Source organism: Pinus tabuliformis, chromosome Q (assembly GCF_031772625.1).
Source record: "Pinus tabuliformis cultivar Carrire ecotype Pingquan chromosome Q, CPIR1, whole genome shotgun sequence".
Taxonomy (NCBI): Eukaryota; Viridiplantae; Streptophyta; class Pinopsida; order Pinales; family Pinaceae; genus Pinus; species Pinus tabuliformis.
In genome coordinates, this window is record NC_142296.1 from 1,241,536,889 (window position 1) to 1,241,554,488 (window position 17,600).

General features: G+C 38.2%; 1 protein-coding gene across 3 annotated transcripts in view; it reads left to right on the forward strand.

Annotated features, from left to right (window-relative positions):
- The first annotated feature begins 13,719 nt into the window (after window positions 1-13,719).
- The window catches only part of LOC149224308 (uncharacterized), a 119,879-nt gene continuing 115,998 nt past the window's right edge, over window positions 13,720-17,600 (forward strand). Inside the window, exon 1 of one of the 3 annotated variants that reach the window (XM_089383520.1) lies at window positions 13,720-14,453. In XM_089383520.1, coding sequence (XP_089239646.1) covers window positions 13,889-14,453 — 565 coding nt within the window. In that variant the 5' untranslated portion in view covers window positions 13,720-13,888. The remainder of the gene's footprint in view (window positions 14,454-17,600) is intronic. The other 2 variants (XM_089383521.1, XM_089383519.1) reach the window with 2 other exon arrangements.

Sequence of the window (17,600 nt, forward strand, 5' to 3'; positions counted from 1 at the left end):
CGTTCTCTTCTCCCGGGCACTAGCAGTATTGGACCTCGCTCCCCTATTCGCTCGGGCTGTTTCAACACTCCATTGCTTCCAGTTCGATCTGCGGGATCCACACAGCATAGTTCATCTGATCCGTGCCGCAAACTACTAAAGGACCTCCCCTTTGGTAAGCGCTCAGAGAAATTGAAAAAAGGCAGGTGCCTTCGAGCTATAGATTCTGATTTCAACATCACCTTTGGCGAAGAAGCTCAGATGCCGGATGTTTTGGAAACTGCCCGTAAAGTCCTGGTTGGTAGGGTAAGGGGTCGTACCTACTCAGTGGAAAGACTCAAGCTATGGGTGGAGGAGATATGGGGCACTCTTCTTAAAGAACTTCCTGAAATCAGGGTCCTCGCGAGGGGTTGGTTCGCATTGCACTTCCACAGGCCTGAATACACCCAATGGATTCTCTCCCAATACTGGCATATTGAGTTGGCACCAGTCCTGCTAAAGCGATGGGATCCTCTCTTCGACTCGGAGCGTGAACAATTGGGGGTTGGACCTATCTAGGTTCGTCTTCCTAGACTGCCCATGCAATTTTGGACCCCATATGTCTTCAAGAAGATAGGCGATACTCTAGGCACTTACCTGGAGCATGATAAATCCTATGAGAAAACTGGAATCATGACATTGGCTCGCATTCTTGTTCATCTTGACACCAGGCCAAGATTGGAGGAGAAAATCACCCTGCATCACAGACATTTCTCGCGCAAGCAACTGCTGGACTACGAAGGTGTACCATTTCGATGTCGAAGATGCCATAAAATTGGTCATCTCTATAAGGACTGCCCACTGAATTCGGGGGTGACTTCCGAGGATATCAAAGGCCCTAGACAACAGCCTACAGTGGATCAAAACATAGGAGTAAGTATTCCTATGGAAGGGGAGCAGACTCAACATGAGACTCCATCAAAGCTGGCTACTGAAGGCGCCAAGAAGAACACTAGAAGAAAGGCTTCATCTACACCTGCCCCGCCATGCACCCGTTCCAAGACCGCGGAGACTGCTCCAGCTCATCCGGGTAATGTTTCTGTTCCCATCAGTTCTCATAATATTTCTGATGCTTTGCATTCTGTTATGCACTCCTCTTTGCGGTCCCCTCAATTTGATCAAGTACCCTTTCCCTCCATCCCCTGCACCATTGCTCCCCCTCCACCCACCTTCTCCACCACACCCTCCTCTCACAAATTGGAGCTGGGCCTCCCCGAACCCTCATCCTCTCCGGTCGGCTCCGGATCACACCCCTACCATCTCAGGCCCCAGGCTTGTTCCAGATTGCTTGGTCTGGGATCATCCCCTGGACGATACCGCAAGCCAAAGAGGGGTAGACCATCCAAAATCAACTCGGCCATACAAAATGCTGTTGCTGATGTCGCCCAGGGGCGACAGTATACCATTGAACGGGCACTTAGAGCAATTGAGCCCCTGACTTGTGGTTCCCCATGATCTGGCTCTCCTACAATTGCAGGGGACTAGCCAACCCCAAAAAACGTTTGGCTCTGAAAAGACTTATGCATGAATCAAGATGTGATATAATATTCCTTCAGGAAACCTTATGCACATCTGAGGTGGCGGTGCAAAGCCTACAGGCTCTTCTCCCAGGCTGGATATTCCATGGTTTGGATGCTAGCGGCCATTCTGGTGGTCTGGCCATTGGCATAAATCCAAGAAAAAGCAGGCCTCTCTCCATATGGGGGGGCAGAGGTTTCCTCGGCATGGACATCTTCATGGGCGATTTGGGATTCCCTATCAGGATTATTAACATATATGGCCCTAACCAGAATCGGTTATCATTCTGGCAAAACTTTCTGAATGGTAATCACATTACACAGAATACAGTGCTGGGGGGCGATTTCAATTTCTCCCTGGGGGTTGGAGAATCCTGGGGACATCATGCTCAGATTGATCCTATCGCGAATCAAATGAATATGTTAATTGATGCACATAGACTTGTGGACATCCCTATGAATAAGAAGCTCCCAACTTGGCACAATCAGCGTACTAGTGAGGCAGCTCTGGGGCGGCGTTTAGACAGATTTATGATGCATGAGGATCTGATTCCTTTGTTTCCCCTATAGACAATGGGTCAGCACAGGTGGACTTTCTGATCATCATCCGATTCTTCTTCAGGTCAGCGATAAAAAATTAAAGCCCCGCTCCCCTTTCAAATTCTTTGCTGGATTCCTCAAAGAGCCGGATTACATTAATATGGTCTCGGATTTCTGGGCATCACAACCCCCCCTGAGAGAGCAGAGGAAAGCGGTGGATTTTTGTGATAGACTAAATAAGCTCAAAAAACTGACTGAGACCTGGGCGAGGCGAAAGCGTCTTAGTGATGAACATATGCTTAATGATACTGAAGCACAGATAGCTCTACTGACAGACGAAAAAGGGACTGGCTATCTTACTGATGACTCGAAATCATTACTGAACCAGCTGCTTGGGCAAAAAACAAAGATTCTACAAGAAAAGGAGGAGCTGTGGAGGCTTAAAAGCAGAGCCATTTGGCTCAAAGCTGGAGACAGTAATACCAAATACTTCCATAACCTTGCAAATGGCAGAAAGGCATCAAACACTATTTGGAAATTGCCAAGTGAACCAGATGGTTGGGCTTCCACGCATCAGCAACTTGCCAAATTGGGGGTCTTACACTTTAAGCACCAATTCACTGCTCCGAATGACATCAATCTACCTGACATCATCAATCTTGCAGGTCATTTTCCTAGCTTTGTGGGACAGGAGGATATTGAAGATCTCATTCAACCGGTTACCAAACAGGAGTTGGAAAGCACCCTCAAATGGTTCAAAAAAGATAAGAGTCTGGGGCCGGACGGATGGCCAGTGGAGTTCTATCTTGCTTTCTTTGATCTGTTGGGCGAGGACTTATTGGAGGTCATTGAGGAGAGCCGGATCACAGGGCACATTCATCCCCCTATGAACCAGACTTTCATTGCCCTGATTCCCAAAACAGATGACCCCATATCCTTCAATGATTTCCGTCCTATTTATTTATGTAATTTCCTCTACAAAATTATTGCTAAAATCATTGCAAACCGCATAAAACCTATTCTGTCCTCACATATCTCTGCTGAACAGTTTTCCTTCCTCCAAAATCGCCACATCCAAGAGGCTATTGGCATTGCCCAGGAAGCCTTACATTCCATAAAGCATAAGAACCTCAAAGGCATATCTCTAAAGATCGACCTTGCAAAGGCTTTTGACAAGGTAAACTGGCTCTATTTGAAGATGATTCTCACACATCTGGGCTTCCCCCACATGCTCATAAACTGAATAATGGGTTGCATATCTTCTGTCTCCTTTGCTATCCTCATCAATGGCTCGGCCTCTGCTCATTTCAACATCAACAGAGGAATCAGACAAGGCTGCCCTCTTTCCCCAATCCTCTTCTTATTGTTATGGAAGGGCTTAGTAGGCTCATAGCAACAGCAAAAAGGAATGGAGACTTCAGTGGACTCAAAATCACTGAACAATACTATCTTACTCATCTATTGTTTGTTGACGACATCTTAATCTTCTTGAATGGAAGTGTCCGGGACTCCATCACACTAAATGATATTCTTCAACTCTTCTGTAAAGCTACGAGCATGGTGATCAATAGGGAGAAATCTACCAGGTCCACGGCGGGGTGCACATATCAGGAATCTCAGCTGGCGACTCAGCATTTCCCCTTCTTGGAAAACAACTTGCTGGATGGGAGTAAATATCTTGGCTTTAGACTAAGGCCGGATGGGTACAAAATTGAGCACTGGTCTTGGCTTATCAACAAAATAGAAAAAAGGATAAATTGCTGGCATCATCGTTTTCTGTCTAAAGCAGGTAGACTTCTGCTGATCAAATCTGTTCTTGAGGCTACCCCAGTATACTGGATGTCCCTCACTTGGATCCCAAAGGGCATTCTCCAAAAAATTCAACAAATTTGCAACAGATTTCTTTGGAATGGAAACAAAAAGGGGAAGATATTTGCTTGGACGAGATGGTCATTGGTCACCACACCAAAGAGATGGGGAGGGTGGGGACTAAAAGCTGTCTCGGAATTTGCACAAGCGTTGACGGCCAAGCAAAGCTGGTCACTACTCAAACAGAACAGTCTTTGGGCGGAAGTTATACACCAGAAGTATAGTTGGCCCTCTAACATCATCGACTGGATCCGCAGACCCCATTGGAACCGACAAGGCATATCTGCGATCTAGAAAGCCACTCTAAATGCTATGCCCCTCATTAGAGACAATATTTTATGGCGTATCGGTAATGGCACTCAAGTCCGCATAGGCTTAGATCCTTGGCCTGGCTCTGGGAATGCGCACATACTGCCGAATGGGTTGGTTCGATATCTTAACAACAGGGGCATTAAATACCTTGCACAGATTGGAGATCAACAACATTCTTCCATTTTCTCACAGGCATGGATAACAGACCGACAGTGGCAACTGACAGATGAATGGAACTCTAATTGGAAAGATTACATACAGGCTCTAACAGAATTGCACATCAGACTAAATGAGGAGGGGGATGAGTTAATCTGGGCGGCTGCCAAATCTGGTAATTATGCACCGAAGATCGGCTACTACAAGTTGATCGAGGCAAAGAACCCCGACTTGCATAAAAGCTGGTGGTCAGCTCTCTGGCACCTACAAGCTCAACCAAGAACTCGACTTCTCATGTGGAACATTCTCGCAGATAAATTACCTACTGGCTCCATCCTCAGGAAACGAGCATTTGTTGGACCAACATGGTGCGTCCTTTGTAGAAAAGAGGAAGAAACATCTCTACATCTATTTCTTACCTGCGAGGTCACAAAGGATCTATGGAACCAGGTCACACATGCCCTCAATATTAATACAGCTTGGCAGGGGGAAGATATACCCACAGCCTGGGATCAGTGGTGGACCGCAGTGGCTTCAGAAAAGTTCAGGAACTTACCGATTTTGGTGTCCTGGTACATCTGGAATAGGCGGAATGCAATCATATTCGAGGACTGCATAGTAAATTGGAACCTTCTCCCACCGTCCATATGCGCGGCATATACGGAGATCCCCTTTGAAAATAAACAGAACACCCCCAAGAACATTATGCCAGAAATCATAAACAAGGATATGCCGTGGGCATATTTTGATGGGGCAGCTCCGAGGCAAGGCTGTGGGGGGGGCATACTATTTCATCTATCAGACTCACAGTATTTTCACCTGAGAATGGGACTTGGCCCGGGCACAAACAACCATGCCGAACTAATTACACTGAGACATCTCCTCTATTTTGCTTTGTCCAAAAACTGTCGACAACTACAAATTTTTGGGGACTCAAAGATTGTGATTGATTGGGTTAACAACAAATCTATCTGTCATGCATATTCATTGAAACATATCTTGGAAGAAATTATTTTTCTCAAAACACATTTTGACCAGATCACTGTTTCTCACATTTACAGGGAAAGAAATTCAACTACTGACCGGCTCTCGAAAGAAGCGGCGGATCGTCCTCTAGGAGATTGGCTGATCGAGGAACACAATCCAGATGGGATACACAGATTTTTCCATCGACCATATATTGATGGCCTCCCACAGGGTGGCAATTCCCCCATCTGATTTTTTTCTCTGCTATGATATTTATTGTATATAACAGACATAGTACAGATAGTCTTTATTGCTCCTGTATAGCGGATATACTCTAACAGAACTGTTTATTTTGTTTTTGAGACACTGCACTTTCTCTGAGGGATACAGAACCACCGTATCTCTGTGGGTACTTTGATGTAATTTTGTTTTCTGAACAATGGGGAAACCACACTACAGCATATGCCAATGGCATCAACAACATGTAATTTCTTTTAATAGAAATTATGGATTCTCTTTCTTCGGAAAAAAATTCACTAATTTCCCCTAAAATCTTTACCGAATTCTTATTAAATTCTTAATTGAAAAATAATAATAATAACCCTAAAACAACTAATCTTGAAATCCTGCGGGCCGATTTTGAGCCTCCCGGTCCCATCCCGCTGTCTTATTTCCTTCCAGTAGCCCAGCCAAAGAAGACTTGTTCATGCGAGACAAGAATAGCAAAAAAGAAAATTGTATGGGGTCCGTAAACTTCACTATCAGCGTCTCCTGCCCTCTTTTTTTTCATGTGACGACACTGATTGACAAACATTCTTTCACCGCCTTTCTACGATTTTCTGTTTCACTGTTGATGTCCAACACAGTACAGTATGTTAAAGATGTGAAAATAAAGAATTTCAGGTTTAAATTTGTCTATTCTACCTTATATAATATTAAATACATATGTAAAGCGCATATTGACTTTTTACAGAATTGATCCGGTACAATTAAGCGCAATTTGATTGTTTACTGAATTGACCCGGTACAATTCCTAATTTACAGGTATTCTGAACTCACCCGAAGGCATTATTGAAGCACTTGCAAAAAGAAGGGGCCAGGCTTGAAAATGAATTACGAGCCGTGGGCACTCTGCTCTTGGGAACTCCGCTCCCTCTCTGCAACAGCTCTCGGTTTCAGGCCACCAAAAATCCTACCTTCGATATGGAGCCCGAGATGCACGAGTAGCAGATGGAGTAGCACCAGTACGATGAAGGGCAAATCCTGAATATCCAGACGCAAAAACGCAGGGCAGGCAAGCTTAAACAAGTTTGCAGGGCAGGCAAGCTTAAACAAGCGTTGTTGTTGCGATTTTCATGAGCTGGTGTTTTTAGGATTTTAATTTTCTCTTACCACGTGCTGGTCTTCTTCAGAGACGTGAAGACAAGTTTTATTTTCATGTGACATGTTTCATTTTCCTTACTCATGTTTACAGGTTTCGTTTTCTATGGGCATCCCATGTTTCATGTTCTTTCACTGACCACGTGGATTCACGCCTGGCTGAAAACCGCAAGTTGCACGTGGGTCCATAATATTATCAACCCCTCTATCACGTCGCGTCTAGGTCTGGGTCCGTTCATCCCCTCTATCGCATCGCGTCCAGGTCCGGGTCCGTTCATAAGTAAAAGATCAACGTAAATATTTACAATCATAAAAAGCCTTGAAAATTTGCAATGACGAGGACCACACTTTTACATGGTCCTCGATTTATCATGAAACTAAACAGACCTTATCTTTGACAACGTAATCAGGGTCATCCAACCTAAGTTCATGATACGGTGTTATCGTACATGGTCCGAATTGTCAAACGATTCATTTATTTTCGGGGTATTTTGAAATGAGGATTTTTAGTCTTTTGTATATCTATGTGCACAGGTCAAATGGTATTCTCACTCGAGATGTGTAAACGTCGTTTATTGGTTTGAACTTCTTTATGCGTGGGAGACATGTTTTAACTATTTTTGAAATATTATTCAATTTAAACTCAGATTACATGTTTGACTTTGCTTCACCCGGGTGTAGTTAACATGTTTTAATAATTTTTTGAAACATTTGCTGAAATATGAATGATAAATACATGACATTTAATGATGATAAAGACTAACAACTGCAGCGCACGGACGTAGAGAAGGAGAGGAAATTTAACATGTCATTGGTGTGGCGTTCAAGAAATATTGAGTCGCATGGATTTGGTGAGAGCAGCGTCAATTCTCATTGGCAACTCGCAAGGACTTTGTGACAAATGCTTTTTCATTTGGCTTTACTACTTCTATAGGTTCAAGATAGGCCATATCCGTAAATAGGCTATCTCTTTTCAAAGATGATGGGTGAAGCTCTGCACTTGTGGATGTCCCTGCTCTTACCACGAGGTGAGAGACAATTACACCAATCTTGCACCAGTCGAGCTTCAAAATAGATCATTTTCTTATTGCGCAACTTCTGTTACACTTCAGACTATGCAGGTGGATCAGCTGCTTCTGTTTTAATTGCTTCTGTCCCACCAGATTCAGCTGCTTCTGTTTTCTCTTCAGTGAGCGGCAGGGACTTGCTGCTTTGCAGCCTCCGTTGTTTATATAAATGAAAATACAATTTTCATTGTATAGGAAAAAAACACCCTATCTCAATATAATATGATAAAATCATTTTATAACATATGCATATGTAGATGTAATAAAATAACGTGCGACCGTTTATAAAACATAGCATGTAAATGTTTTATAATATTAATAAGTAGTAATAGGAAAACTTTAACTTCAAAAAGTTTTAGAAGTTGATAATACCTTATAAATTATGTTTTTCTTTAGTTTATTATAGTTTTGGAATTATTCATAATTCATAAAATTAAATATTTTAATATGAAACAATTTATTATAAAAAATAATAAATAACAATTATAAATTGAAATGTATTTATAAATATAATAATATTATTGACAATAATAATATCAATATTTCTGAATTCAAGTTTCTGTTATTTATATTAAACAATTAAGAAAATATTTTTAGTAATTACATAGGAGAAGTTTGTCATGTGTTTTGAATCATCTAGTATTTTTAGTAGTAATTATATAGGAGAAGTTTTGTCATGTGTTTTGAATCATCTAGTGTGGTTCATCGCCAAGACAAGATGAAGAGGTAAATCTTGGCATCAAATTAAATAGAGAGCAATCTAGAGATCTTTTAACGACTATAATAAACGACTAGTTTTTGAAAAATAATATTTTTAATATATAACATCAATTAGTAAGATCAAATTATATTAAATATTAAATATTAATTTATGGTTCCATATATAGTTAAATAATTAGATTAAAATAATAATTGAAAATTCAAAGTCAAACTTAAACAAGGAGCTAAGGCCCTAAGAAATGAATGGAGTTAAGACCCTAATAACAAATGGTTTTATTTCAATGACATAATCAAAATAATAAGAAATTTATGAATAAAAATTGAAGTAAAATGAAACAATAATCAAAATTAATAAAAGCCCTCGAATTAAAAATTCAAATGTCAAACTTAAAACAAGGAGCTAAGGCCCTAAAAATAATTAATTAATGGAGTCAACAAAAATCAATTAAATAATAAACATAATAAAAATTCATGAATAGACAATGTAAAAATAAAAATTAGTAGAAACACTTGAATAACCAATACAAAAAAATATAAAGTAGTTAAAAATAAATAAATAAATAAGATAAAATGTAACATATATATAAAAAATACACAATCAAAATAATAGAAATTAAAAAGAAATATAAATTCAATTAAGTTAAAATTAAATAAAATTAAAATTAGGAAGACATGACACGGACCCAACTTATGCTAATTTTCCATCCATTGTCTCTATTCAGATTATTAGGCCTTCTTTCGATTTCTAGGGCTTCCCTGAATTTACGATGATGGAAATGACTAATCCTAGCAATGACTTGAGCCTCCTCAATGCATATGTGATGCTTAGTCTTTTCTGCATGTTCTACCAATTTTGAGGAGCAGGTCCTGCCATGCTTGATGTTAGCGGTGTGCTCATGAATCCTTTGATTAATTGTGCAACCGATCTCACCTATGTAGGGAGTCCCACAATAACAAGGGATAACGTAAACACCTTTCATATTTTTAGAGTCCACCGAGTTTTTTACAGATCTTAGGGAGCTCCAGATGGTATTTAGAGTCCTAAAGGTTGAAAGAACCTTATGCTACCTTAAGATCTTCACAATCTTATTAGTGGTCCCTTGGATAAATGGGAGATGCACCCGCAAAAATCGATCTTTGGATTCCTTTTTAATCTTAGGACCTTTGTCAGCTTTGAGGAAAGCCTTAATACATTGGTGCCTACTATACCCATCATTATATTATAATAATTATAACAGAGATGATGCTCGATTCAATATTAATAATAATAATAATAAGTTGGTCATTAGTAAGACTCTATTTTCGAATAATAATGTGAGTAATAATAATATTAATTCTCTTTCTTCCTTTAGTAATAAGGTTGTTAATCTCTCTAGTTTTTCGTTTGACCTTCCTGTCTTTAGTCTATTGGAGAAAAGTTTAAAATTTTCCCTTACTCCTAGAAAAATCCCGATCAATGATATTATTTGTGACATTTAATATGGCATTTGAGACTTACCGGAAATCACTAAAGATATCATTAGACAGGACTGTGTTGTTATCCTTAGAAAGGCAAAACCCCCCAAGAACAACATTAGCAAACTTGAGTTTGATGCTCTCAAGTTGTTAAACAATAACAAGGACATTGTTGTTCTCAAAGTTGACAAGGGTGGTGCTGTGGTTATTTTAGATAAAGAGGATTACTGAAAGAAAATGTTGGACCACCTTTGTAATAGCAATAGCTACAAGAAACTTAATAAAGATCCTTTAAAGAAGATCTCCAAAAGTGTGGCTCTTGCTATAAAATCCAGTAGCTTGGTTAGCTCTTTTAGTCATAAGCTTATCGAAAGTAGCCCTCTTACCCCCAAAATCTATGGCCTTCCAAAGATTCATAAGGAAGGGGCTCCCCTGAGACCCATTGTCAACACTATAGGAGGGCTGACCTATCTTCTTGCTAAATATTTAGCCTAGAAGCTTAAACCCCTTGTTGGCCTTACAGAATCCTTTGTCAAGGACTCCTCATCGTTTGTCAATGAGTTAAAGGGTATTAAACTTGATCCTGATGATAAGCTTGTGAGTTTTGATGTGGTCTCCCTCTACACTAATATCCCTATCAATGAGGCCATTGAAGTCATCAAGCGTATTACGGATCCTGATACGGCTAGTTTAGTTGAAATTTGTCTCACCTCTACTTTCTTCTCTTTTGATGGGGAATTCTATGAACAAACTTGTGGTGTTTCCATGGGTTCCCCCCTCTCCCCTGTGGTGGCTAATCTATTCATGGAGGAATTTGAATCAAAGGCCTTGACCTCTGCTTGATTTCTTCCTAAGATGTGGAAGAGGTTTGTGGATGACACTTGTGTCATCTGGTCCCATGGTCAGGAAAAGTTGGACCTTTTTTCCATCATCTTAACAATCAGTCTAGTTCCATAAAGTTCACCATGGAATATGAAAGCAATGGTAGTCTGCCTTTCCTCGACGTCCTCCTTTTGAGGAAGGATGGTGACTCTTTTTCTCATCAGGTTTTTCGGAAGAAAACTCACACGGAGCAATATATTCATGCTAAATCTCATCATTTCTTGGCCCAAAAGCTTGGTGTTCTCAACACTTTAGCGACTAGAGCTTTAAGAGTTTATGATGAAAACCATCTTAATGATGAGAAATCTCATCTCCTTAATGTTTTCTATAATAATGGGTACAATAGGCACCAATGTATTAAGGCTTTCCTCAAAGCTGACAAAGGTCCTAAGATTAAAAAGGAACCCAAGGATCGATTTTCAAGGGTGCATCTCCCATTTATCCAAGGGACCATTGACAAGATTGTGAAGATCTTAAGGAAGCATAAGGTTCCTTCAACCTTTAGGCCTTTAAATACCATCCAAAGCTCCCTAAGATCTGTAAAAGACTCGGTGGACCCTAAAAATATGAAAGGTGTTTATGTTATCCCTTGTTCTTGTGGGACTCCCTACATAGGTGAGACTGATCGTTCAATTAATCAAAGGATTCATGAACACGCCGTTGACATCAAGCATGGCAAGACCCGTTCCTCAGCTTTGGCAGAACATGTAGAAAAGACTAAGCATCACATCTGCATTGAGGAGGGCCCCGTCATTGCTAGAATTAGTCATTTCCATCATCATAAATTCAAGGAAGCCCTAGAAATCGAAAGAAGGCCTAATAATATGAATAGAGATGATGGATGGAAAATTAGCAAAAGTTGGGCCCTCTCTTGTCTTCCTAATTTTAATTTTATTTAATTTTAACTTAATTGAATTTATATTTCTTTTTAATTTATATTATTTTGATTGAGTATTTATAGACATATGTTATATTTTATCTTATTTTATTTGTTTATTTAGTCATTTTTAATTACTGTATATTTTTTGTTTCTACTAATTTAGTCATTTTTAATTACTGTATATTTTTTGCTTTTTTTTTTTGTTATTCAAGGGTTTCTACTAATTTTTATTTTTACATTGCCTATTCATGAATTTTTATTATTTAATTGATTTTTCTTGACTCCATTAATTATTTTTAGGGCCTTAGCTCCTTGTTTTAAGTTTGACTTTGAATTTTTAATTCAAGGGTTTTTACTAATTTTGATTATTTTTTCATTTTATTTACATTGTTTATTCATAATTTTTTTTTTTTTTTGATTATGTCATTGAAATAAAATAATTTATTATTAGGGTCTTTACTCCATTAATTTTTTAGGGCCTTAACTCCTTGTTTTAAGTTTGACTTTGAATTTTTAATTCTTATTTTAATCTAATTATTTAACTATATATCAAACCATAAATTAATATTTGATTTTATTTAATATAATTTGATCTTAGTAATTGATGTTATATATTAAAATATTATTTTTCAAAAACTAGCCATTTATTATAGCTATTAAAGGGTCTCTACATTGCTCTCTATTTAATCTAATGCGGATGGCTCGAACTTCTCCTCTGTGATTACTACTGAAAGTATTTTCTTAATATAAATATTACAAACTATAATATAACATGAATTTGAAAACTTAAATTCATCCATTAAATTCATGGATAAGTTTTTTTATTCTATATGGTGACCACTACTTTCATTGAAACATGGACAAATCCCAAAAGCATTAAAGATAATTGACCCCATGACCTCTCAATAGCAAAGTGTCCACTAATTAAACTAACCCTCAAAGGTAATTCATAATTTTTTTTTTTTTTTTTAAGGGTGGTTCACGGACACTCGGTGACAGCTACATCCACAGGAAAAATCGAGGGAGATCAACCCAAAAGGATCTACCCGCTAGCCAAACAAGCAAGGCCTAACCCCAAGAGTGTCGAGGAGATTTGACCCATGACCTCCAAACTGACGAGGTACTTAGCAACGGAAACTCGACCAACTAAACTAACACCCTTGAAAGTAATTCATAAATAAATTACAATACTTATTAATTAAATTATTTTCACATAAAACATAATCTTTCAAAATAACAACACAATTATATTTAAAAACTAAATAAAACATAATCTTTCAAAATAACAACACAAATATATTTTGAAAATAAATAAAACATAATTTTAAAAAATAACAACGCCAATCTTTCAAAATAACAACACAATTATATTTAAAAACTAGATAAAACATGATCTTTCAAAATAACAACACAATTATATTTAAAAAATAAATAGAACATAAATAACAACATAATTATATTTTAAAAATAACTAAAACATAACCAAATAAATTACAACACTTATTAATTAAATTAAACTTTCACATAAAACAGAACCTTTCCAAAAAACAACGCAATTATATTTAGAAAACAACTAAAACATACCGAATAAATTATAACACTTATCAATTAAATTAAATTATCACACAGAACCTAACCTTTCAAAAAAACAACACAATTATAACTAAAACATAACATCAAGTGACAAATCTACAAACCTTATCAAATACAAAAAAATATCTCAAACATAATATCTAAGTGACAAACGTACAAACCCTAGCTGATTGGTAAAGCAAAGACGCTTTTAATTGTTAAAAACAAATTTTCCCACTATATTACATTTTTCATCCATTTGTTATAAACAATTTTTCCCACTATATTACATTTTTCATCCTTCGTATACTGAACTTATTTAAATATTTCAATTTAGAAAAACGAAGTTCCAAAACAATTTCATCTTGTATATGAATGAACAGGATATACTCTTTAAATTCTCATATGACGAATGTGTCCAAAGTCATCAACAGGCTAGCTTCCCAACACGAACAATCTAGGCCTGCTCCTATTTGTGTTTTGGATAACATAGCCTCCCAACATTCCATTACAATCTAGGGCTTCTACTTACGTTTTGACAACACATACCCAGAATGCATTCTCTCATGGGCATACAATCACATCTGATTGCTCTCAACATCAAAACTCAAACAGCCAAACTCACCCCTATACCTCCTCAAAATTTCTTCACTCCAATTCGACCGAATGGCCTTCAATTCAGAAGCAAGGTACCGGCCTTCTTATCTTGCAGTATCAAAACAACACCGAGGGCCACTCTCTCAGATTCTGCTGACTTCGAAATCATGGAGAGAGACTGGTCATTTCTGGAGAAAAACAGCTCCAATGGAAAGATGAAGAGGGTAGTGGATGCAGCACAGGTTGAGCAGGACTCCAGAGTGGTGGTCTGCTTGGGAACCCAAAAGTTTGTGGATTACCTCTGCATGACCACTCCCTGCGTTCTATCAGTGATGCACTATTCCTTGCTGGAGTTGGCTAATATAAAGGAGAAGCATGACAGTGTGAAATGCAGGCAAGGGGACATTGTGGGCATGCCCTCTTCTTTGCCTCCCTTGGATGTTGTCTTCATAAACTGCCTTCCTGCCTTGAACCACTCTCTTCCAAGAATTCTTGACGCCGTAGTCCGACGCTGTGTACCAGGTAAGCTTCTTCATGCCTTTCCGAGGATTTTCAGATGTGCTTTTATTTGCTTGAGATGGGGATATTAATATATTTTTGAAATTGAGTACAATATTTCGCATTTGGTGTGTATATTCATTCAAAATATAAGTTAACCCATAACCACACTCTGCTGCCCCCATTTTATCACTTGGCACCAGTCGGTGTGGTTACAACATAATCTTGTAGCTGAGTTAGGTTGATAGTAGCTAAGTTGCCAGATATCAGAAATGGGAACTCTACGAGAAATGTCATTCGAAGGTTTCACAGAGAAGAAACGCATACGCAGTTATACAAAAAATATTCAATGTAATATTGTATATACAAAAAATTACCGAGCAGAGGAGGCGGAATAAACATTGTATATTGTAGATAGTACAATTTAAACATTTAAAATGTTGTAATTGAAAGCCAAGCAGGGACATAATTGTTTGAAGGAAATAAATAAACATAAGCATGGATAGAACTAGTTTGAAGAAAATAAACAAATTCAGTTATGGGAAATCAATAAAAAAGATCACATTTCCTTTGCTGCTACGCTGAAAGTAAGTCCAAACATTTATCCAATCAGTCATATGCTAAAAAAGAGACAAATATATCTCAAGAGCTTCTGACAACTCCCATGCAAAATGCAAATAAATTTAATCCTCTAGATTGTCAGGTTTATTTGCTAGAATGGTTGCTGAGCTTGAGCTACTTACAGTGCCACAACTTCGGTCAGTAGGCTACCTAGTGTCATTTAGCATGTCTTCAGCATTGTCTCGAAAAACCTAGGTGGAGGCTCATCATCCCCATTGTCCCGTGAATTGCCAAAATCCCACATCCTAGTGAGTCCCGTTCGGTACTCTAGTTGCCGTTGAGATCGTAGGTGTAGATTTGAGTGTACAAACACCAAACCATCTACCTTTTGTGTGCCTAAGCGATTCCTCTTTACTTAATGGATAAAAACATATTCAATCTCTAGTCATCTGTTCAATAAAATTAACATTATGTAATTAAAATTTAACAGTTGATATTTGAAAGCTTGAAAAAACAATTCCAAAATGCAAATTAAAATAAAACTGTTTAAACTATAGAATGCATTGAAGGTATTGTTCAATGTTTATTGATCATACCTATGAAAGCAAACAGATTGCCAACTAGTGAAGCAAGGTAGCCCATGTAATATATTTCATCCAGAAGTCTATGGGTCCAAGTTGTTCTCTGTTATATGCACAACAAAGTGTTCATCTGATCTCAAGAACTTTGCGAACTCAAGTTGTAAAGCAGTGTGATCAAGTCGTAAAGCACTGTGATCATCATGATCATAACACTTGCTTATGAAGGTGTTCCAGTTCAACATCACCTCTACATATGAAGATGATTTCTTGTGAAACCATTTGGGGTTGATAGGAACACTATTGAATGCAGAGGGGTGTGTAGCATATTCCACTCTATAAGACTATGATCCCACACATCATTCCTAGTTTCCCTGTTGATCCTAGAATTGTCATCTTATATTATGTCACGAAGCTTCTCTCTCATTTGATCCATACTCTCTAGACATCCCTTAAGCATGGATGATTACCATCAAACATGCAAAGGGTGGAAATGATAGGTGTAATATGGGTAACACTATCCTCCACTATCCTCCAAAAGTCCTCATAAGAATAACCAATAATAATTTCCTCAACTTGTGTACCATCTTCAATATGAAACCCCTTTCACCTCTGCCAATCAACTGATACTACCATCTCCCTCAGAGGTTGATGAAATTTGATGGGGTGTTGTAACATAATGAATGTAGATGCAAATCTAGTCTTGAAGAAGCTGGAGGTTGGTGTATTTCCCATAAATTGCTATTGATCTTTGTTTCAGTTATAGTTTTGCCTACCCATGCAATGTATTTAAGGAGGAGGTTGATGCAATGCCTAACATGAGGAGTCTAAAAATTTGTTGGGTATTCATCTCCAATCAAATCCCTAGCGAGCACAATGTTTGAGGCACTATTTGGAACAACTTGGATCACGTTTTACCTTTCAATGCCCCCTGTTTCCTCTTTGAAGAGACCCATTAGATCTGGACCAACTTTCCTTTAGTATCATTGCATTTTAAGAACTTAATTCTTTTTCTGCTATAAACCAAAATATTGACAAAAGGGTGATGGTTGACATCTGTCCAACCATCTGAGACAACAAAGACCCTAGAGTCTCTCTAAATATATTCAATACCATGAAGTCTAGCTTCGATCCGAGTCCTCCCTTCAGACAACACTGTTGTCCTCGTCTTTTCATAGCTGAGAGGCTTGCAACCTTTAGGGGTAGTGTTAATCAGATCTCTCACTATTCAATTTTAAACCAGTCAACTTGGTAATTTAATTCCTAGCAGATTTATCACAGATCTACTAAATAAAAGAATGGGGTGTGATATTAACATAAATTACACATAAATGTTTTGCCCAATTAAATCAGTTCTTCATTAAAATGTTCAAAGCTTACTCGGGCTCCTTTACTAGGAAAATGGTCCAAACTGAGGAAAATATATACATCAGTAAATATGGATCTGATCTAGCTGATCAAGCCCTAGATTTGTGCCTGATATGTCTTGGTTGATTTGGATCTTCTTTGCTATACCCTTGCACCTTCCTTGGACCCGACACACTTTGATGAAACTCCTTGATCTAGTCATTGAGATCTCTCAAATCTTGTGCTCACTCATTGTGTTGTTGTGTCTTCTCCCTTAGCCTCGCCCTTCTTTTATAAACTTGAGTTATGATCGAATCGCCAACCCTAATCTTCAAAGTGATTGATAGTTGAGATTAGATCTTAACATCACTTGAGATTGGTGGTTGAGATTACATCTAATTCACTAATGCAAAAACCTTTGCATTTCATTAGATTAACTCAATTTTGTCTTATAAAAGAAATTACTTTAATCACATAGTAATTTGCTAAGGTTAAGGGTGTATTAGGCGGCGTTTGCTTGCCCAAACACTTAGGTTTGTGCAGAAGTACCTACCCAAGCTACAAACATCAATGCTCCCTCTTATTGAGGGAGGTACTTCTTGAAGAGCCGCCTGAAATTGGCTTCCTCTCTTGGCACAATATCCCATGCATTATCCTCTACCATGGCTCTCCTTCAAACTTCCTG